This window comes from Dysidea avara, chromosome 10 (assembly GCF_963678975.1).
Source record: "Dysidea avara chromosome 10, odDysAvar1.4, whole genome shotgun sequence".
Lineage (NCBI taxonomy): Eukaryota > Metazoa > Porifera > Demospongiae > Dictyoceratida > Dysideidae > Dysidea > Dysidea avara.
Genome location: NC_089281.1, coordinates 28,596,337 through 28,620,172, shown reverse-complemented (window position 1 = coordinate 28,620,172; position 23,836 = coordinate 28,596,337). Strand labels below are relative to the sequence as shown.

The following is a 23,836-nucleotide window of genomic DNA, read 5'->3' as shown; positions in this document are numbered from 1 at the left end:
TTTTAAAGCAATACCTATATATTCCCCATTTGAAATTTTCAGGCAGATAACACACATACATGACTATAGCTATATGTATAGCTATTGTCATGATACTGTAAATGCATGTGAAATTATAGTCTTGGCACTCTCAGTTGTTATCGTTACACTGGCATCCTTAGTAGTAATAGTATAAGGGCCAAACCAAGTTGTTTCCTAGGTTCCCATTTCAAACTGATGTGGGTGGACGGTCATTATTCATTTTTCGTATGGCTAAACCTTGAAGAAAGCACTAAAATAAACCTACTAACTCAGTAATAATATTATTTGAAAATCCATGCTCAAGATGGAAATTTTGTGGTTCTAAAAGAAATGGGAATCCAGGAATAACTTGTGACAACTAAATAGGCCAATAGTAGAGTATGCATCTGTAATTTGGTCCCCCTATACGAATTGTGACAAAACTGCTTTGGAAAAGGTACAGCGTAAAGCTTCCCGATTTGTGTGTAATGATTTTTCAAGTGTCTCATCAATGCTTTCTGAACTAAAGTGGAATTCATTGGAAGACAGACGGATTCAATCAAGGCCTACTATGTTTTACAAAATTCTAAATGAGATAGTTGAAGTTGACTTTAGTCACTATCTGCATCCATCTGGAACAAAAACTCTAGGTCACCAACAAAAGTTTAGACAACTTCAAGCAAGGATAAACTCTTATCATCTTTCATTTTTGCCAGCCACCATACCCAAATGGAACTCTTACATGTAGCGTAGATGCTCGGAGTTTATGAACAAATTGTACATGTACACAGACACTCATGTTTGAGTTTTGTGCATCACTAATAAATAAATAAAGTCTTAATAATTAAATAAAAACTGTTAAAGTCTGCACTAAAACAAACACTGTGACCTACCAAATATACAGCCATCCATGATTTAGCTACTGTTTGGCGACCTTAATGGACAAATAACTATAGGGTTTTAGTACATTATTTGTCTAAATATTTATACTTCTACCATGAAAAGCACACCTCCATATGCACAGTATGTACAATATTTAGTACACCTTTTGCTATTCCAAATTACTTTATAGCTACACTTTATATATATATTACATGACTACACAACATTACATCATAATATTAACAAGTCAACAACATCATCTTATGTAAGAAATAAGATAAAATGGGTATGCCTGATCGTTGGAATAAGTGATATATACTTGAGTTCCCCTGGTATATCCTGTCACAGTGTCATACCTGATATCATCATCATCATTTGAAGACTTCATCACAGGAGGCATTTGTAAACTGTTATCAGGCTGAAGCTGGATGCTAATTCCAGTCAAAACTTTAGCAAGAAACATCTGCTTTACACCATTAGGCAAACAATGGGCGTAGCTGTTTGAATATTTAGCATCAGCTGCAAAGTAGTTGCCTTTCCCCCACATTCCAGCATTACTAAATCTCATATCAAATCCGGCTACTTTGTCTTTAAAAATTTTGCTTGGTGGAGTCCCACGAGTTCCATGGAATAACATTTTCTCATTACTTATACCTCTGTTTCTCTTTTTCATTCTTTCAGAATGGTGACTATATTTCTCCCACAGCCATTTATTTTGAATTCTTTCAATCTTAACGATTATTGCTAGATCCAATGTAGTAGAAAATTGTTGGGAAACCTTAGACCACTCTGGAGTATCATAATGGAGTGGCTTTAGTTCAAGATCTTCATTTTGCACCTCCCACTCCGCAGGATATGAAACAGTCAAGATGTAATCTTTTAATATTATATCTTTAATTTCCATAGTGGCTTTCACAACATTGTCTTTTATGCCTTTGAGTACCACTTGGTTTGGTGTAAAACTGTTTGTTTTTACTGAATGTTTTGTAATAACATCATTAACCACGTTGGGTGGTAGAGACACGGCTAATGGTACCTCCTCATTAACCAAATTGCTCTTAAGAAACTCATCAATTTCATTACTTGCTTGGTTTATTGTTTGTATTGGCCCTTCCAACAACAAAAATAATTGATGATCAACAATAGGTTTAATAATGTTTTGAGCAATTTTACAGTCCATTCGACAAACAAAACGACATTTGTTGGTAGACATATTAGTTTGAGTCATGGGAGTAGTGTCAAGATTGAAAGCGTACTTCCACTTTCCTATTTGAAGAACTGATGATGTTTTAGTTTGCCACATAGTTTCAATTGCTTGTGATTGTTGTTCTGTATACAGATCCCACTGGCCTACATTATTTTTATATTTCCAAATTGGTTGAACCTGTCTTTTCTCTATCCTTCTGGTATACAATGTATGATCATTAACTTGAACCATTTGTGCAAAGTTTATGGTGTATGTGCTTCCTTTGACTATCAACTTGCCCACTGGTGAATTTGAACGAAATTGTTGTGATAAAGAATCTGAGTCCTCTGCTGCATATGCCTCCAAGCAACCAAACTCATTTTCCCAAAACCAATTATATGATTGATCCGTTGACAATTTATCTAAGGCTACTACCACACTGGGTACTGTAGCTTGCAACTCCAGTAATTTCTGTTTAAACTCATCTGCTAATTCCATAGTTGGTAAAACAAATCTAACCAATTTCAAGCATTTTAATGATCCTTTAGTGCACAAGTTCAGCGTAGACTCCAATGATGTCTTAGCGCATTCAGAAACAGCATGTGAATCAAATAATGGAATCGACAAACTACCAATCATGTGTTTCTCTGTTAGCAATAAAACGTTAGTTATAGCTTTGTCAAGTCCTACTATTTCTCCATTGTGTCCATAAACCTTTGGAACTGGCTTAACATGAATAAGCAGTTTGCAACGTAAGCAACCTGACCTAAAACATATTGGCATACAAAAATCCAGTGCTCCGTGTCTTTTAACATAGTCACTATATTCTTGTTGTATTGTTGGTCCACCAGCATCATTTAACTCCTCAGACAAACTCAATGCATTAAGCGTACCACACTTTATTATATTGACAACTGCATCAGAAGTTTCATCTAATATATTACCTCTACATATTTCAATAGTGAATAAAGAATCATCAGGCTTCTTAACCTGTATAGTGTGTACAACTTCTTGTCTTCTAAAGGAAACGACAACGCCATAATCTTGTCTACTCCTGGCGACGACACCTTTAAACATGAGTGTATCAAGTATGGGCTCTAACATATCATCCACCTTAATGTTCATCACTTTAAACAGCTTTGAAATTTCTTGCAGTTCATTCACTATGAATTTCTTAGCTGTATTAACATCATTTGTTTTACCAGATATTTCAATAGAACCACGAAGTAGCATAATCCATACTGAATGTTTGTTTGCAATTCTAACAAAGTGCTGCCATTTTTGCTGGTTGCACTGTAAAAAAGTACACAAAGATGAGTTTTGCAAACACACCATATCAATACAGTGAGGTACACCATTTATGTAATCTATCACAGTTTTGTAGGCAGCATCCAAGTCCTCTGATGAAACTACTGGAGTGACTAATTCAATCGTGTGTCTTTCCGAGTCAAACACTACCTCCATTATCCACTTTTCTGGATTACAAATTTTCTTTGAGCTAATACCATCAACTGCTACTATGAACTGCGCACTGTTCAGGGAAACAGTTTTATGTAACAATTCAGTTTTTATACTTTTAATACAATGTTCTGCCTCAGTAATGTCAGAAAGGCTTTGTCCTATTAATGCTAACTTTAACGTCAAGCCAATATTTGCAAGATTTCTTGTGTACTTGTTGTCAACAACTGCATGTAGATCTATGACAATGTTATGAGCTTCCTCTCTCCTCTTCTTCAACTTATGCCACAATCTTTTCCACATTTCACCATAGCTATCATATCTGCACTCAAATGATCTAACCTTTAACATACTGATGGTTTCACAAACCCTTTGTTTTGCCATGTTTACTTTCATCTTTGTTCCTCTTAAAATTAAGTTAGCATTGTCTACTTGAAAATCTGAACTAGTAGGAAACCTTACTGAACAAAAGTCACATAAGATTTTACTATACTTCTTTTGTATAAACAAATTGTCATAACGTGTAACTGGTGTGGATAATTTAACTTCTAAATTTGAGTCCACAAAGTCTCTAAGGAAATCTTCCGATGCAGAAACATCATCGACACTAAAACCATGTAGAACTGTCGAATTCTCCTTGCCTTCTTTAAGTTCAACATATACATGATTACACTGCTCAACTTCCTTTATTTCTTCTATCATTTCCCTTGACAAAAATTCAAATTCTTCTTTTGGCCAAACACAGGACTTGTACACTGGTTTCAATTTCTGTGCAAATGTAAACGCATTAACACATACACACAGTTTTCCAAAATATCCATATGGACACATATCTGTATAATTATATGTCTATGTATGTGTTAACTGTTATAATTACAAGTACAACAGTGAACTCAACATAGTCCAATACTAGTAGTTTTATTGCAATTGCACTTATGTCCAGTACATTGTATACATATATTTTACTAAAAGTCAATAATTGATGCAGTTTGAAAACATTAATATAGTGTTGGACTAGGTGAAGGATGCATGTATGCTTATACAATGTTGTAAAGTCTAGTAAATAGCCTACCTTCAATCTTTCACAAGCAGCCATAAAATCCTTTGAATTATTGCTTTTTGTTACTATAGTGATTGTATTTTTGCCTCTACTTCCCGAAAACTTTTCAAGTGGTAAAATTTTGTCTGAGTCAAGAAATGAAATAGACACACCCATTGATAACTGTTGTTGCAATGGTTTGACAATACACTCCTGTATTTGAAACTTGAAGTTTGGATGACACTCATACTGAAAAATTTTTGAGTAACAGTAAGTCCTTGAATGAAATTTAGCAGCAGCATTTGAAAGAATGGAAAAGGCAGTATCTACCTCTCCCTCCACATAACCTTGCACAGTAAGACTGCACCCAGTAGTATGTACATGTTCCAATATGTATACTCCATACTGACACAGAAGATAGGGAAAATTGCAGCTAGGAGACTCTTTTAACTTTTGTAGTACACTGGTGTTGGCAAGAGAAAGTTCCTTTTTCTTAGGAGATTTGAGAATTGCTTTGACTTTCAGTAGTGCATTTTCCGGTCCACAAATTGACAGGGTGATTTTAGTTGGCCTCTTTGAAAATTCCTTTGCATAACAGAAATCGTTGCCATTTTCTGTAGATGCACATAAGACAACTGGTAACTTTTCCAAACTAATCCGTGTTTGAGCAGACGGGATTAGTAAGCCAATGCACGCCTCTGTAGTAACATTATGTCCATTGAGAATTCTTGTTATTATAAGACTTGGTTTATCTAAACTTTGAGTGGGACCAGAAAGAAACAATTTAGTAGATCCTGCTTGAAATCCCCGAATAGTAACACCAAAGTCCTTTAAAACATTGCTTTGCAAGTTAGGAAACATCTTTAAAATGTATAATAATTTGACCCTAAACCAAAGAAATACAAGAAAAAAATAGTTAAATACATAGCTACGCACTATCCCTATTAAGTTTTGAATAAATCAATAATTATGAATTCTAGTAGTACCATATGATAGATCAATGTTATCTACTCTCAGTGTGTATTGACTAGCTATAAGATATTTTACCAAAGCTTTGCACCAATAGCAAAGGGTATGTTGACTTTATATTCAGTTTCATAGCTACATTAAGATGTGTTTGTATATGTGACTCGCTGAGCGAAAACTCGATTAGTCAGCATTTTTCATAAGCTTCACTTTATGACTTTTTGTTGCCTAGAAGGGAAAATCAATGCATGGGTTGTTAAAATTTCAGCATTATCTGGTGAATACTTTTGGATTTATAACAATAGGCAGCAGAAAGTGCAAAACAGTTGATTTTTACAGTGACTATATATACAGAAAATAAATTACATTTAATCAATCATAAGTCACGACTATTGAGTTGGGACTTGTCTCATTGTGTTCACCATGAACTGGGAAATTCATTAAGGTATAGTTTTGTCCCATACCATGCTTTCATGCAAGAAGGCCGGTGTTCAAGCTAAGAAACAGTAACAATATAACATTACATTTTACCGCTAAACAAACACACACAATTCATGTTTGTTTTATGGTACAAAAACGAAACAAAGATATTCTCTAATTGCTTTCCACTAAGAGGCAAATGAGGTGGTCTATTAGACATTTCACTTTGACCAAAAGATTATTTTTATAGTATATGTTTTTTACTCAATGTATTTCACTGTAATTTATCTCAAAAACAGAATTATGCACACTAGACAAGTTTTCACTCAGTGTGTCACATATTATACACAGCATGCAGTTCTTACCCATGTATTGGTATAATTCTCTGTGCTTCAGATGTACCTCTCATTGAATGCTGGCTTTGCACCAAGCCCCTACAAATATTAATGATAATTTTATAGTGATAATTATAATCAAATACAATATCAAGGCACACAGTAATGTGCCATGAGGCCCATGGAGAAAATTGAAATAAAGCAATTTTCATGCTTACGCAGCTCTGCATTCCCTTCTTGAAATGGGACAGGTTTAACAGTGTCCTCCTCTAGGTAGGGTAGTTCACATTAGGGCTGAAACAGATATATTATATATATAATCCAGATATCTGGATTGTAGTTTAATATCCGGATATATAGTGATTTGAAGCCATCAGGATAGTTGCCAATAATTTAAAGCAGTTTCATGGTGATTTTCTTATAAACTTTAACACTAATTATGATACTACAACCCCAAATATTGTACGGATACTATATTTGCTTCTGATCTAAATTATAAGCAGGTTCATGACAAATATGTCATGTTTTTATAGTAAGTGATGATGTCACTATCTCAGGGGCGGATCCAGAGTTTGGAAAGAGGGGGGGCACCTTGCTGAAAAACAGTTGAAGACCAAAAAAAAAAAAAAAAAAGGTCACAACAATAATAGCTAGTGATCCTTTACCAAATATATCACGTCTGTTATGTAAAATAAAATCCTATTTATAGCTTCATAGGTAAGCTACACTGCCTCATGAACATTGTGACTGCTTTATTAGAGTAACTGACTGCTCTATTAGAGTATCTCGATCTTGTATGCAATTTCTTGAAGGGGGGGGCATTTGCCCCAAATGCCCCATCCTGGATCCGCCATTGTATCTGTAGGATATCTAGAAAGATTTAGTTCAGGTTATCCAGATTTTAAAAGTTGCTATCCGTTTCAGCTCTAGTTCACATACCAAATTTGAGCAAAATTGTCTTAGGCATTCCCAAGATGTGCCCTCAACATTAGTAATGGATTGAGGTGATGTTGAAGGCAGGCAGGTACACATAGGAATGGAAAAATGACAAGTTATATATAAAGCCCTTATATAAACTTGTGTATGAATCATACATTAGAGACCACTGTGAGAACTAATTAACATCATTAACAAAAGACACATCACACATGATACACAAGTGCTCTAATTAGAACAGTATCCTACACCTCCCCCTAAGCATTTGGGAGTGTGAGATTACCTAATTACAAAATCACAAATGCTAATTAACAAAAAAAAAATTTACAATAATTGTAAAATTGAAAAGTCAGTTCCAGGTGGGGGTCTTCAATCAGATGATTGGGTGGTTGCCTGATCCGTGTTGAACGGCAGAGTTCTTGGGTTGCCTGGGCAGCAGGGGAATCTGGCAATGTAGTACATGTTGGCATAGACAGAGGAACTCTTCTGCGTATAAAGCGGCGGTTTCGCACCAACACCCTGCCGCTGGACGTTTTGATGTAATATTTGCAGTTAGGTGATATAGCTGTGATAATGCCATAAATATCCCAAAGTTTGGTACGGGGATTTTGGACAGCAACATTGGAGCCAATTTCTATCTCTGTAAGGGGATGAGCATGTAGATTGTAATAAGTTGCGGAGGATTGCTGCGTGGCTTCTGCTTGCTGCTCAGCTGCTTCAGCTTTATGCTGCCACTCTTGTGAAAATGAGCGTCTATGTGCAGGTAAGGTGTCCTGGACAGGATGGCCATAAAGCTTTTGGGTTGGGGATAATCCGTCCTTACGTGAAGGAGCATTTCTGTATTGAAGGAGAGCGCGACAGAACTTGTTGTGGTCCAGAGAGCGACCTTTCCAGGAGGTATAAATAATCTTTTCATCGATTTGACGGTTGATTCAACTTTTCCGTTAGATCCACGGCAACTTCCTGAAATGGTTGAGAGGGTCATGGTTTCTAGATGATGGGTTCCTTGTTGTTGGATGGTAAATGGTCTTGACACTGTTGGCAGTTGAGTATGATATTATCAATATCATTATCTAGACCCGGCCAATAGATGGTCAAATGGGCACGTTGTTTGGTTCGCAGTGCTCCTTGGTGGGCCTCATGTAGTATACAATCAGGTCATCATCTACAGTTAATTGCTGGTAAATATTCCAGTGTCGTCTGCAGGATTCAGGTAGTTGTTTACGGTGCTTGGGGAAACCATTTAATACAAAGGTTCGCAGCAGCTGATATTCCTCATCTTGTTCAGCATGCTTGCATAATTCTTGCAAGCGTAGGCTATCAGATTGTGTGTCAGTGATGGCGAGAAGTTCAGTGAAGGACATCTCAGGATTGTTATGGATGACTATTTCAGCAAGTGTTTCAGTTGGCTGAGGATCACAGACAGGGTGGCGTGAAAGAGCATCTGGGGCATTGTTGTTAGTACCCTTAAGCCACTGTGTAGTGAAATTATATGCCATCAGTCGTGTTTTCAGTCTTTGAAGGTGTGGGTTTTCAATTTCATCGAGGCAATGATTGTTGAGAATGGGGATTAAAGGGTTGTGGTCTGTAATGATGGTGACCCTGTGAGAAACAGCTTGCATTTAGAGACGGCCCAACATACGGCTAGCATTTCAAGTTCAATAACTGCATAATGAGATTCGGTGTCAGTGAGGAATCGTGACCCTGCCTGGATGAGGTTCCAGGTGCCTGCTGTGTTCTGCTGGAGTATGAATCCCAGGTCATGGCGACTGGTGTCTGTACACAGACAGGTGGGCTTGTTAACATCAAAGTAGGAGAGAACTGGTGCAAGGGTGAGAGAATATTTAAGAATAGTGAAAGCTTGCTGGTGGTCAGGTAACCAGAGGAAATCATTCTTAGTGCTGAGAAGCGGACGTAATGGTGTTAGTAAAGGTGTTGTGGTATTTGTGCTGGACGAGAGTTGATTGATCACGCCAAAGAATGATCGCAAATCAGTTCTGTTGGTGGGGGTAGGGAATTTTGTGATGGCCTCGGTGATGGAGTGATCGACCTGGTATCCGTCTGCTGATAAGGTAAATCCAGCAAAAGTCACCTTGTTTTGACTAAATTTGCACTTCTCTGGATCCAATGCTATGTGTTTGTCTGCACAGCGTTGGAGAAACTGTCTGACATGAGTGGCATGTTGAAGTTCATTGTCATCATAAATAATGACGTCATTGACTACTCGACGGAAGCTTGTCAGGCCCACAAATGCCTCAGTCATACGGTGATCATAATGCTCCGATATTGAACAGATACCATGTGGGGCTCGCAAGTACTTATATCGGCCAAAGGGCGTGATGAAGGTTGTAAGGAGTTGGCTGTCTGGGTCTAAAGGGCATTGGTGGTAACCTTTCATGGCGTCTAGAACAGTGAAGAATTTAGCCTTAATGGCTGCAATATCTGCCACTGCTTGGGCTGGAGTGGATGATTGGTATTGCTCTCATCTTACAAACCGATTAAGATGCGAGAGGTCAACGCACATTCTGTATTCTTTTTCGGAGTGACTACGATTGGAGCACACCATTCAGTTGCAGTAGTGACTGGTGCTATAATGTGCTGGGATTCTAAGAGGTCCAGTTCTGCCTTCAACTTGTCTCTATACGCGAATGGTATAGATCGAGGAGTGTTGACGCAGAATGGCTTAACATCATCAGTTAGGGAGATGTGGAATTGTTCCCCTTCCATGCTCCTTATCTGTCCATCAAAGACAATGGGATATGCTAACATTGCTTGTTGGAGAGTAAGGGGAACTATGACATTACTAGGAGTATGTGGCAAAGTGATTTCATGTACTGTCGGAGTTGACATGGGGTTAGGGTAACACGGAGGTAAGATTCGAAGAGCTTTACATACCTTCCAGGAGAGGATGGTACCATGAATGTCAGGGTAGATGTGCAAGTCATCATGATATTCTGTACTGCCAAGGTGGAATGTGACTGGCAGTCTTCCTAATGGAAACACATCTTGGCTCCATTGACTGCTTTGGGGATGACTGTTGAAGGCAGGAGGGTGTTAATCCGTTCATTAAGGGTGGACTGTATTGCTTTTCCAGTTGCTGAGATGTCGGCACCAGAGTCAGGGAGGGCTTTGGTGTTGTAGGAGCCATTTGCAGAGATGACATCTAGATTAACTAATGGTGCTGGGTCAGAGGAGGCTACATGTTGAATGTTGTCTAGCGTAGGGTGAGTTGGGTCATCAGTAGTAGCAGAGAGGCTACGGTGTCCTGCATGCGGTGTACGCTGTTCTGTATTAGTAAAGGGAGCATGCTGCCTAGATGGCTTACTCCGACAGACTTTGGCGAAATGGCCAACTTTTTGGCAATTGAAGCAAATCTGGCTATAGGCTGGGCATTGGGTTCGGCCAGCTGGATGGGATACAGCACCACATCCTTGACATGTAGACGTTGAAGAATAAGATTTCCGGTTTTGTGGTTTTCGAAGTGCAGCTATTGATTCTGGATTATGTAACTTAGCATGCTACTTCTTTGCAGCTTCCTGTGCTTGACATTTGTGTACAGCTGTAGCCAATGTAAGGTTGGTCTCTTGTAAGAGATCCTCCACTGTATCTGCGTCTAATAGGCCTTCGATGATTTGGTCCCTGATGTTCTTCTGAGTACAGGTGTCAGAGCAGAAGTTGCATGTTTTCACCAGCTCACGGAGGGACACAAGGAAATCATCAAACGATTCACCAACTTGTTGGGTGCGTCTGCGAAAGTTCCTTCGCTCTACCGTTTCGTTTACGTGGCCATCTATGTATCGTTTGATGGTGCTAATTATAGAGGCAACACTCGCTCTTTCTTCATCGGTTAAACCAAGGTTTTGAACAACTGACAAGGTGTCATGGGAGAAGCAAAGAGTGAGTGCTTGTACCTGTTTGGCCGAATCTTGGTCGGCGAGTCCAGACAAACTGCAGTAGGAGTCCCACTGTAGCTTACATGCTGCAAAATTGGATCCATGGTCCACCTGTAGGTCCAACTTCGGGAGGTCTCCTTGATGGAAAGTATATGTCGTCATGGTTCTGGGTGACGGATGAACAGGTCCAGTATACTGATCGATCTACTGTGGAGAAATGGCGGCAAAAACAACACTTAGACAAGTAACACGTAACCTTTCTGGCCGGCACCAGGGAACCAGTTGGCAGGTTAGGATAGTATTAAAGTCACTACCATCCAGGGTTCTGCAGTAGCTCGCAGCGCTATGTGAGAACTAATCAACATCATTAACAAAAGACACATCACATGTGATACACAAGTGCTCTAATTAGAACAGTATCTTACAACCACAGTCTTTCTCACAAAAAATATTGAAACCAGCTTCACCATTCCATGGAGCCTTGGCCAGGCAGAATCAAGCCCAAAAGTATCTTCAAAGCAGCCAAAAATGCTTGCAATAAGTTGCAATGTAAAGCATACCACAGTACATAAAATGCACACATCATGGACATACCTTTGTCCTCCTTTAGCGTCCCATTTCCTTTTTCTGACAGTGCAAAGTGTCAATTTGTGCCAGTGCATTATGGCTTCCCTGTGCTTGTTGACCATCATATTTATAACTGAAAAACACTGAAAAAGCATAATGGCCACTTCGCTTCTCAGTAATTGATAGTTGTGGCAGATGCAAAGTTAATTTTATAGTACGTATGTGTGGTACCATTCTTCCTTTTGATGCAGTATATATACCAATCATAATTATTTTACAAAAAAAGGTACAGGTACTAGGAATTTTAAGTTCAATTAGGGAACATGGAAATAAAAATAGCATAGAGGTTGTCACTGGTATATCTGCAGTTTAGGTAACTTCCCTTCACTACCAGAGAAGTATGCCATGAAACATCTATGTTTTTTCCATGAAATGTTAAATCGCCCCTATGAAATGTACCATGAAAGTCAATTCATGGTATAGCATGGGTTGTTTCATGGGCCATGAAATGCATCTCCAGATCAGATTTTCATGGTAAATTCATGGCATTGCAGAGATTTCATGGGTGCAGTACCCATGAAACGTTAAAATTCATGGGATAAACTATAGGTATTCAGTTCATTGGTATTTCATGGTTATTTTCATGGCAATTTCATGCACTGTATTTGGTAGTGCTTGTTTCACTGCTTTTTTTCTATAATCTCTTAAAATTTTTTTCCTTCTATTTGTATGTAGTAGGGATCACCAACGTTTGGGTTTTCCCATGAAAAAATATCCACTATAAATCAGCTTCACCTTCCCTGATGACAATGTGGCAGTATTGGTCAAGTATATAATCAAGCCCAAATATGCATCGAGATTGACTCGAAATGCTAGTTGCTACATTTTAAAAAATTACTTTAATGGAGTTCAGACAAGCATAACTCAACAATGACTAATGTTATGGGGTTGATTTCTTCACCATTTGATGTCACTTCTAGTGCCTTTTTGGCAACCATATGCATCGTGGACTTATCCTTGTCTTCTTTTGTGTTCTGTCCACTAGCGCAAAGGTGTCAATTTGCAGTAGCACAACAATGCATGGCTTGTAATGCTGCTGTTCATAATTTTTGTACCACATCTCCTACATTTGAAGTGCATGGATTCAATTCATTGAAAAGGCACTTCTCATACTGTATTCTTCGTCATGTAATGGGCAGAGCACAGCTGAAAACAAAGTGAAATAGTTAGACTTGTGCCATTTATGCCAGCTTGCACAATTTTCAAAAATTATACAGTACAATAGTACTGTATAGTGGGGACAACGAAGGTGTGGGCATGGCCCGCAATAAAATATCACTCAAAAACCTGCCTCAATTTCCCCTCATGACGACATGACAGTATTGGTTGGGTAAAATCTAGCCCAAAAGTGCCTTCAGATCGACTCGAAATGTTTTGCTACAGAATTATATTTAATGGAATTTCTACTGATTGCCTGATGCGTTCAAGCAAGCATAACAAAAAGTGGCTACAGCTACAGCCCTACTTCTTTCACAGACAGAAATGCTTCGAATTCACTTAATTAAGAAGAAACCTTTGGTATATTGATAGCCATACAATATGTGTGTTATTCTCTTACCTTTATCCTTCCTTATACTGAGCAGCCATAGCACAGTACGGCATTTCTATGATCCCTACACTGTTAAAACAGGGGAATAACAGTAACTAGGGGAGTGAAATATTTTACTCTGAAAGGGGAGTTTGGATTACTAGGAGAGTAACAGTAACCCACTAAGGGTAAAGAGAACTCCAAGTAAGTGAAGGCACCAAACTGAAGAGTTTCCATTACCAGCTAGCTAGCAGCTAAGGTGAACTCAGTGAGCCAGTATGGCTGAGGCCACATATGAATGAGCCACATGCAGGTTATAGCTGTCTCACTATGTTATTTTCTCAGTTTCTCCATTAACTAACCTGTTCAATTCTAGCCACTCAATGTAAAAAAGGAAAGTAATTATTTAGGCTTCCTTTTCAATGGCAGCTATTTACTCATGTTTTATTTTACAGGCTAACCAAGACATAGTGAAGGAAACAGAGAGTACGAAAACAGGACGAATTGTTACTCAAGAATATTTTGAAATACGTATGTATAATTATTAAATACCATTTCTATTACAAGCGCATTATTTAGAGTGAAGAGTATTACCATAGAAACGGCTTCTTTAACAACAGAGCCGTGTTGAGTAGTTGAAAGCGGTTTGCTTCTCTGAGGAATTGTAGTGCTTAAAAGGTGATACTAAACTGTTTGCTTGTTCGTGAATAATTACTGGACGTTCACTAGAGTCTATCTCGTTCATTGTTTCTTCAGGTACGTTCGAGCTCATATCTGAGTCGTCTCGTGTGACACACCGGTTTATTAAACTGGCTCCAACAGAAGTCACCACTGCTCGTGAGGGTTTAGGCGCCTTATTGTGATACGGCAGAAATAGTTCAAGACTCAGGGAAAGAGAATAAAATTCGGCGGACTCAGTCGTATCCGCACTGACTGGTACGTACAGTATTCAGCCCATTCAAGCTCACCGCTAGCTACTAGTAGTCAGTGTGTAAGAAGTTGAAGACTTGAGGGAGGAGAGGAAAGCCACCTAGCTTAAACATGGCATACATATCATGTCCGTCTGCCTTCAGTTGACGTTAGCAGCCGGACACAATGATATTGCCTGGTAAGGTCAGTAGCAAGTATCATTGTCTTTTTACATAATTACATGCAGATTCACTGGAATTAACTAGTAAGATGTATCATCTGCAGTTAACAAGAATCTTTTATACAATGTACATTGTGTGTCTTCAACTTCATCAACTTTCCAAGTTATTCTTGACCTGTAAGGAGATAATGTTTATAGTTACGTAAGCACATGTTTACTTTTTTAGCATGGATGTCTCAATGTCACTGAGAACATAGAATTTTTACAACATCCAGTAAGTGTGTTAACATACAGTGACTGTGCATCAATTTGTAAACATATATTACAGGTGCCACAAGAAATCAGTGAACAAATAGACAAACAAAATGATGAACTCCAGGTAGCAAAAAAGTGCTGTTTTGCATGATGCAACTGCTTGCCTTTTTAGTTTACACTACCAATGCTGCTGGTCTGGAAGAATTGTTTTTACAACTTTGTTGGCAACTGTGTGTGACGTACCTTCAGCCATAAAAGTAACAAGTATATGATTGTTGAATATTTCTTTACTATACTGCTATTTACTACAGCTGATAACATGTCATGTGGCAGGAAGTAACTCCAGTGAAGTGGCAGTGAAGCATCGTTTGCTGATGGAGCCTTGCTACTGGTCTCTTTTTTTCAGAGACTTTCCAATATTATAAAGCTGGATATTGTAAATATTTTGTTACAGTTTTGCTGTATGTCTTTAACATCATTTGAAATTTTATACGGAGTTATTTGCAGAATTTCATGGAGTAAAGGAAACGCCTTGCATGCTTATGTAAACTCTCCTAGAGTAACTAGAACTCCCTACAATAGATTTTTCAAAGGGTTCCTGTTACTCCTTTGTGGGGTGTTAGTTACTCTCCACAAAAATATAGGGGTGTTAAATCCTCCCTACACTGGGAACTCCCCTAGGGGAGTAACAGTTACTCCTTATTTTTAACAGTGTACTCAAATCATAATTCCTTCTATAGCGTAAGTGATCGATTGTTGACCACTATTGAATTATACTCCACGAAGCCAATATCATTCAACCCACGGAAAAGCTTATTAGTTTAACATCACTGCAAGTGTAAGTAGAATCTGCGCCTATACTTAACTAACCTTTAATGCATGGCAAAAAGTAGTCAAGACGGTTTTCGTTTCATTTCCTCTGTATCGAAAGTCGACCACGCATATTTAACTAGACTGTAATAAATTATTCCATAACTTTAATTCGACCACCCTCGGTTTTTCCCTTCGCCATAGTAACTGCATTTACGGAGTAGATCAGTAATGGATACTATCGGACTCCACAATTATCAAGATCAATATCCATATATGGTATTGCCTGTAACAACCACGTGGTAACCGAAGTATTCTATAGTTTTTGTGAAATGAAACAAGAAAAGACTTTGTCTAGTGTTGTAACATGGCTCAAACGGACGACAGTGCATTACTGGCTACCATTTCACTGTCTGTGCATCCAGAGCGTGATTTCAGGTTCGTTCTGTAATGTTGTAGCATCTCGATCTCCATTTCCTTATTTGGATATGATAGAGTTCTCGCGTATTCCTTGGGGCCTGTTTCACTTCTTGGGATTCTTTCTAGAGCTCTTGTTACCAACTATCCTTACCGTAGTGAATATTCAGGCAGCTCCTCATAATTTCAGTATTCGACTTTAAATACACCTGTGGTCGACAAAAGATACCGGTCGACATTCGATCGCTTACACTATACTTGTTTAAAATGATACAGTATGGTAGTACTGTATATTAGAGATCATGAATGATTAGTACTTTCTTACAAAAATGTTATTGACTAGAAACCAGCCTTACATGGTGTCTTGGCAATATTGGTTAGGTATAACCAAGCCCAAAAGTGCCTTCAGTATGACCCAAAATGCTTCCAGTAGGTTGCTACAAAGTTTTGTTGTTTTATTCAGTAGAAATTTTTACTGCCTGACTGACTGACTGACTGACTCACTTACTTAGTAATTCTTTCAGTCAAGCATAACTGCATAACTCAATAATGGCTATATAAGGCTACAGATTTGGCATTACTTCAAAGCCTTTTGGTATACCACACTATGTACAATGTATGCATCATGTTTGTCTTCCTTTGTGTCCCATCTCTCTTTGCTGACAGTGCAAGGCATGGTGGCTCCCTACATTTGTAACAGTAATTGTCCGAATTTTCCATAATGTCTGAGTTGATTGCAGAGGCACTTCTCATACTGTTCTTTATTTGTAATGAATGGGCTGAACACAACCGAAAATGAAGCATAATGGCCACTTCACTTTTTCAAAATTGCTACTTTTTTGTAACATAATTATGACTAGTAAACCTGCACATACTACATCAAAAGAAAGAATGGCACCAAACTTAATGTTTTCCCATTCTCCAGTTAAACAAACAAGTACAAGGAAAAATTAGTAATTTTTAAGTTTGATTAGGGATCATAGAAATAAAAAGTAGGGAAACAAAGGAGGTCACTTACACCTGCAGATATACTAGTGGACATTGATCCCTAATTAAATAATTCTATCTATATATGTGACTGGATTTTGGGAAAACGTTCCAAATCGCACATTAGAAGTTTCGAGGTAAACAGTTTTAAAGAATTCAAGTCAGTATAACTTGCCAAGGATAGCAAGTACGTGTATGAAAGATGCATCAATCTATTACCTTTCAGATCACTTCCAGTACTTGTAGCTGCTTGTAGTGCCTAATAACATAAAAAATCTGAGCAGTTGGACAAGTGAAGTAGTATCACAAGTGCTCACAAAGGGGAAGAGGTTGGGGATAGCGGGGTGGGCAAGAGATAGACTTAAAAATTGAGGCAGACCATGATTGAAGTCCAGGCACAAGATTACAGAGCTGTGCTGGCTCCTTAGTGGCTGATATGCAGCAAGATCAATGTAAAAAAATGTTTGGCCAACAACCATCCACCAGCGAACCACTGATTCTTGCCAAGCCAGAAATTGCCACTTGAGCTTGCCACACCACCCAGAAAAGATATCTGTTAAAAACCAGCCTCGAGTAGTTTAAATAATACTGAGATTCAAAACTATAAGTACAATAGTGTAGCTGTCCACTGGAGGTGTTAGTTTGATTTTGTCTGATGTGCAATTTGGTGTAAAATCTGCATGGTAAATGAACCCTAATCAAATTCCTAAGTTTTCCTTGCACTTATGCAATACAACTATTTTAGATAAAGTAAGAACATGAACACATAAAATTTGGACCACTGTAACGAAGTATTCTAATGGAAAAGTTACTTCCATGTTTCAATAAATTAGCAGCTAAAATTTGGGTATATCATTAAATCCTTACGTGTTTTTGGATGAGGTAGTCATTTTTACTTGTATCTTCAAACCGTCAATTAATCTATTGTGAAGCTTTAATGCATCCTCCATTTCATACTGAGATTTGTAATTTGCATAAGCAAAACTTTTGTTACCAGGAGCACTTTTGAGAAAAATAGCAGTTTTGAACAATTTAGATAACTCCACTTGTGTGGTATTTGGACTAATATTGGAGATTTTAATGCTGAACTGATTTGAATTACACTTTGTATCTGCAGTAGAACCTTTGGTAGCAGTTTTGTTCGAAAGAACATCAGGAGACAAACTTGTAGTATTGGGATTCGAGGGCCTTGAACCAGCTGATCTGTGTCTTTTGCAGTCTGGTTGATCAGCATCTTTTGCTTTCACTTGTAAGATACCTCCAGACACCTCAAATCGATTCATCTTTTCAGCTGCTCTTTTGGCACTATGTTGAGATTCATAGTTGATATATGCATGTTTCAGTGGTTTAGAGTTTTTCACATACGCACTTGAAATTGTTCCAAATGTATTGAATGTTGATTTAAGGTCACGTTCACTGATGCTGTCAGGAATCTCTGAAACCTTGATTCCAAATGTGAGTTTCCTTTTTCCTTGAAGTAATCGAGCCATGATAAGGTTACTTCAGCAGTCTAGTAAATGACCTATTAAATCATGAAAAAATTAAAAGTGCAAGAAACTTTAAAATGATAGAAGGGATCACACATTAGTATTGCTCACCTGACTGGTTGAAGAGACAAAAAATGGAATATGGATGATTATTTTAGCCACAGCAACTGTTACTACTACAACATGCAGAAAGTGACAACTACTAACGTCTAACAGGGTGGATCCAGGGGGTTTCCTAGGTTTCCTGAAACTGGTCACGTATAATAATAACCAATTAAAAGGTATCAAAGGTTCAGATCAACTACTCTAATAGAACAGTCACATTTTTATTTTTAAAAGTTTACAATAGCCTAAAACCACAGAATAGGATTCATGCTTCAAACTTCACATAACCCCACTTTTTCACTCTTTAAATTTAGCTTGTTCCTGACACTATGCTAGCAGAAGCAAGCATAAACAGCCTATACTTTACAATGTTAGCTTTAAAGATTCATTGGTGAAAATTGTTACCAGATTCAATCTCAGAATACATAATTTTCAAAAATTTCCTGGGGGAGCATACTCCAGATTTAAGTGAGCATGCAACAGAAAATCTGGAAATCTGTCACAAAATTCCTGGAGCTCTCCTCCTGACTAAGATGAACCAATGCAATTACAAGATCAAAGCCAAAAGAGAATGATATAAACCTAAAGTGCACTGAAAGAATTACAGTAAGAAGTAAAGACCACTAAGATCATATTAAACTACATTGCAGGGTACTGTACAGGTTATGCATATCCTTCTGACCCGTCCTCAAACCACAGAAGTATTATATGGATGAGACTAAAAATGATCAGCTTTAGTTAGCATCACTGCCGCCATTTCTTGGCTGCCACCTTTGAATTCACAATTTTTTTCACCCTGGATTTTTGGTGGCCACACCCTTTTCCACAGTTTGGTTGTTTTGGTATAGACACATATCACTTCTTTTTGTAATCGTAAGCCCCAAAGCTGGCCATAGGCTTGCTTTCTTCTCACTTTTCTACAGGAAGAAGACAAAGACCTTTTAACTTGTAAGGTCTTTCAACTACTTAGTTATTAATTATAATTTTGCATAATGTAGTACATCACGTAATGGGTCATGTGAGAGCTAGAGACTCATGTGTGTGACTATTGTACATTATGTAATAGGACTACAGTGTGATTGTACATGGCGTGCATTGTGTGATTTTAAATCTTATCTATATAGCTAGAGCTCTGTACACTAGTGACAGCAGTCTACAAACCATTCCTTTGACATTTTCAAGTTGTACGCCATTACAGTGGAACCTCTCTATAATGGAGACTTAGGGACCCAGAATTTTAGGCTTAAAGTTAATAGTTAATACAGAGGCTTTCCTCTTTTAGAGGTAAAAAAATATATTGACCAGACCTGTTTTTGGGACCAAAAGTTTTGTCCTGTTTATTCTATTGTGTCCTTATTTCAGGAAGTTGGTTAAGAGAGGTTCCACTGTATTTAGTGCCTATTTTTAATATTTCTCAGATTAGTGTCTTACCCGTGTCTGTAGTTCAAGCATGTAAGGCTACTTGCACTGACCGTGTACTCAGTAAAGTTCATTACCTTACAAGTGGTTGGCCTGTGAAAGTTCCTGTGACACTAAAGCTTTATTTCACCCGCCATGACAAACTTTCAATTGAAGAAGGCTCTATTTTATTGGGAATAAAGTTCACTACTGTTGTGCCTAAGAAATTAGAGTCATATCTGTGCTTAAGTTACGAAGTTCATGTTGGGATGGTAAATAGCTCACAGCTATATGATTATGATGACTATGCATAGATATAGCAATTGAAGACTTGGCATCAATTTTCAACAAGGATTTGTCATCTAACTGAACTCTGTAAATTTGAAGACCAATGTTCTGTACTGTCATTCCTTATTGCTTCCACAAAAATCTTTTGCTTAAAACAGTCTCTGTCCAGGATTGAAGGAACAATCTTTGCTATGTCATTGTTTGAGAATCACTAATCTGTACTGGGTTGTAACATGTCAAAACATGTTGGTAAAGCTCTACCCATCAACAACTGACAAGGTGTAACATTTGTTGTAGTTTGGGGCGTTGTTCTGCATGTGAGAAGAAAATTTACAGGCCTTTGCTGAATTTAGCTATTTTCTTCGTTAAATGCTTGAAGGTCTATACCATGCGCTCAGCTAAACCGCTGGAAGCTGGATGGTAGGTGGATACCCAAATATGCTTCACGCCATTGCCCCCTTCTTATGAAGTAAATTGCTTACTTATAACTGTTCAAGAATCCAATGGATTGTCACAGTGAGAAGTTGACAAAAAACTGTGATTAGTCTGGGCTATTGTGGTTGAGGACATCTCAATAAACTCGGGCCACTTTGAATAAGCATCCATAGCAATCAAAAGACTTTCTCATAAAAAGACCAGCAAAGTTGAGATGAACTCTAACCTGCATGGCCAGATTCAAGGGTATATAGGAGACTTTCTGTACTTTTTGGCAAAACTTGCAGGACTTAGACATGTTTACCACATGCACCTGGAACAGAGTTAGCACATAAGTGCCATATAGCAAAAAAACTCTGGCGGTAATAAGTTTGATGAATAGTGTTTCAATCACCAAAGTTTTTCCCACAAATTTTTTAGCAATCACTTGAGCAGATATAGTGAGACCACGTTGCATCGTTGAAATCGGTCCTGCAATATTTCAAACCACAACTAAGAGATAAGAAAGAAGGCACAGTTCATTGCTCTGTGAGGTATTCAACCAAATGCTTTGGTATGCCTGATAGCCTGCACTGCTGTACATTGCACTCAACATTTACATTAACCATCGATTGACACTTGCTTGTATGTGGTACGTATATAACACAATTACGTACATGCCTCTCAACTATCTATCATATATGTTGAACGGTTCACGTGTAAATTAAGGTGGAGTCCCAAAGTTTTTTCAATTTTTCTATAGTGGGTTTTCGCCAAGCCTTTTTACCACCAATTTTTTTTTACCATACGGTGGTACCCTCTAGTCAACAAACAGTTCCTATATAGTCAACTAACTTGAATAATACTTTTATTCCATTTACATTGTTGACAACAAAGTCAGAACAGAGTGTCAAAGAGTTACATCCAACAGTATTACACCATGATGTTGACACTCCATCATTAACCTCCTGTAGCATATGTTGAAACCCTCCAAGTGACAGACATCCTACTAAGCATTTCAGGAGACTTAGTGGTATAATGTATTGACACATATTATAATGATTTCCTACATTTACATGCATATGCATGTTAACAGTTCAGGTTGTTGTAGGGTTGCTGCCATGACATGTTCTGATAGTCCATTTCTGCTGTACTGACTGTACATCAGTTTACATATCATCATCTACTTTAATTGTTATCAACATAGATTCTTGTTTGTGCATGATATTTCTTTCAGCTGTTTACACAAGAATTCTACCTTCAAATGAGGGATTTTTTTGTATTATGAAGCTTGTAAGGTTTCATACACTTATGTTGAAACTAGTAGTGATCCTTTAATTAACACCAGAATGCATGCCGGTATCTGGCTTCATACTGGTATCTGGTTTTATATCTTAATACCATATATAGCTGGAAATTTTCAAGGGACAAAGCTTTCGTGAATTTTACGAGTGATGATAGCTTTGTGAAAGTATAATCGTGAAATGTTTCAGTTTATACACATAGCTATTACCCATTTTCTAGACTTTCGTGAATTTAAAAAAGTGAAAATCGTATTTTGCAGTTTTGCAAAAGTTTCATCCTTCGAAAATTTCCCATTATACGGTACATGTATTTACACTGACCATAAAATCTATGTCATTGCCTTTTGCTATTGCATGGATTACATAATGAGGCATGTTACTAACAACAGACAATTGGTAATGGACCTGAATGGCATTTTTTGTTCCAGTACCACTAATACTTGGGATAGATAGACTACCCTTGTCACTACCCCTAGCACTCACTGTTAAGCGCCTGGACAGCTAGATAGTACCACATGATACTTGAGGGCATGCCTACCATCCTTCACAAAGTAAAAAGTAAAAATATTAATAGTTAAGGTACTAAGTTGCTGTGTTTCAACATTTTGTGAGCACACAGCAGATTAGCTACTCAGCTTATACCTTGGTAGCAACACAACGTAATGATTAGCTTTATGGAACATTTCTGACAAGTATAGCTACACTTATATTTACAGGACGTCATTACATCTGACCTTATTGAAGTCAAGTTACAAAAATTAATACATCTGGATCCGAAGTCTAAAGCACATCTATTATTTTCACATGATTTCCGATTCTTCTTGTAGATTGCCACGGCTATTACATGACGTATCAACAATGGTTGTTAGAGACTGTTTAAAGAAACTATCAAGGATGGATGTTTGTCAGTGTGGTAAACAAAGCACTATATTTAGAAGTGATTAAGTATGCCTTAGTCACCAAGAAGTTTTAGACCAAATGCAAAATTCGTTACACCAGCCACAATTAAGCAGCTTTAGCCATAATATTCCACAGACAATATGGGTATATAGTGATTAACAACATATTCATTCAGTAGCCGATTCGCACTGGTGGGTTTCACCCATGCATGTTTTATACGTCCATAGTTACCTAGCTAGGTTCTGTAAAACATTGCATGTGGGTATTATTATATGACGAAAGTTCCCAAACATAATGGGTTTCTGTAAATGTACATGTTTTCAAATTCTTCTGAAAACCTCTATATGGTGTTTCGATGTGCTTTAAACAACACTCTCCTTCATAAGGTTTACTTTTAGCAAATGTAGCTATGGCATTCTGCATGACTTCTTTATCATTGGCAGTTCTGGTTGGAAACATTACTGATAGTATCACAATACTGACCGCTTTCAGCCTATATAACACACAAACAATCATCACTTGATATCTACTCATTCAGATAGTTAGCTCAGCCGGTATTCAGGCCTTGACCGGCTAAGGCTCGCCTCAGCAAGTATTGTCTTCATGGTCTCGCCGCCGGCCCAACTTGACCGTACGGTAGTCTGACGAGAGTGTGGATATAGCTGGCCCGCAAGGGTCCGGCTGGACGAGACTATTCATATTGCCAGAAAAAAAAATACAACCGAGAAACCGGCATGCAATAACTAGATGCTGAGTCAATTAGCTATGCATGGTACACTCGATGGTACAAGAACTCACATATCGACAAAACAGACTATAGGGTACAACAGCTAATATAAAACTACACTGTGACCTAATCTACATACATTTATGGTACATTGATACATATCACGACCCCGAGCACGAACCTGTGCGATCAGATGCAACTTCAAGTGATCAGATGTCCGCAGATGTCAACCTCGCTAGCCAACTGACTCAGTAGTTAAGTATACTAACTCAAGAGATCCGGCAGTGGGACTCAACTGACCTCGCAGTGAACACTACACCGTTTGCTAGCTACCTCTACTCCTTAAACGGCGTCATCGAAGGCGTCATTATTTTTTCAAGTTTA

General features: G+C 38.0%; 1 protein-coding gene and 1 long non-coding RNA gene across 5 annotated transcripts; one reads left to right on the top strand and one right to left on the bottom strand.

The window, feature by feature from the left end:
• Positions 1–1,028: 1,028 nt before the first annotated feature.
• LOC136268623 (uncharacterized) lies at positions 1,029–23,824 on the bottom strand. Its single transcript, XM_066064013.1, has 5 exons — positions 23,634–23,824; positions 17,697–18,351; positions 6,317–6,385; positions 4,599–5,451; positions 1,029–4,294 (listed from the first exon to the last, which is right to left on the bottom strand). The coding sequence occupies exons 2-5, from the start codon at positions 18,317–18,319 to the stop codon at positions 1,139–1,141; spliced, it is 4,701 nt and encodes a 1,566-aa protein (XP_065920085.1). The 5' UTR covers positions 18,320–18,351; positions 23,634–23,824; the 3' UTR covers positions 1,029–1,138.
• LOC136268737 (uncharacterized) lies at positions 13,381–15,116 on the top strand. 4 transcript variants are annotated; one of them, XR_010707108.1, is made up of 8 exons: positions 13,381–13,474; positions 13,726–13,801; positions 13,850–14,378; positions 14,427–14,537; positions 14,587–14,634; positions 14,689–14,739; positions 14,788–14,872; positions 14,927–15,116. It is a non-coding gene; the product is annotated as an uncharacterized lncRNA (long non-coding RNA). The 4 variants fall into 4 exon arrangements; XR_010707109.1 differs by having other exon boundaries at positions 13,726–13,948; positions 14,027–14,378; XR_010707110.1 differs by having other exon boundaries at positions 13,726–14,026; positions 14,093–14,378.
• Positions 23,825–23,836: the final 12 nt, after the last annotated feature.

Bases quoted from the DNA above. Each gene is read 5' to 3' on its own strand.
- LOC136268623 (XM_066064013.1), bottom strand. From the start codon at position 18,319: ATGGCTCGATTACTTCAAGGAAAAAGGAAACTCACATTTGGAATCAAG. The intron at 6,386-17,696 runs GTAAGGATTTAA...TAATATTTGTAG, and splicing joins ACTACCTCATCCAAAAACAC to GGGCTTGGTGCAAAGCCAGC. The intron at 4,295-4,598 runs GTAGGCTATTTA...ACATTTGCACAG, and splicing joins CTGCTTGTGAAAGATTGAAG to AAATTGAAACCAGTGTACAA.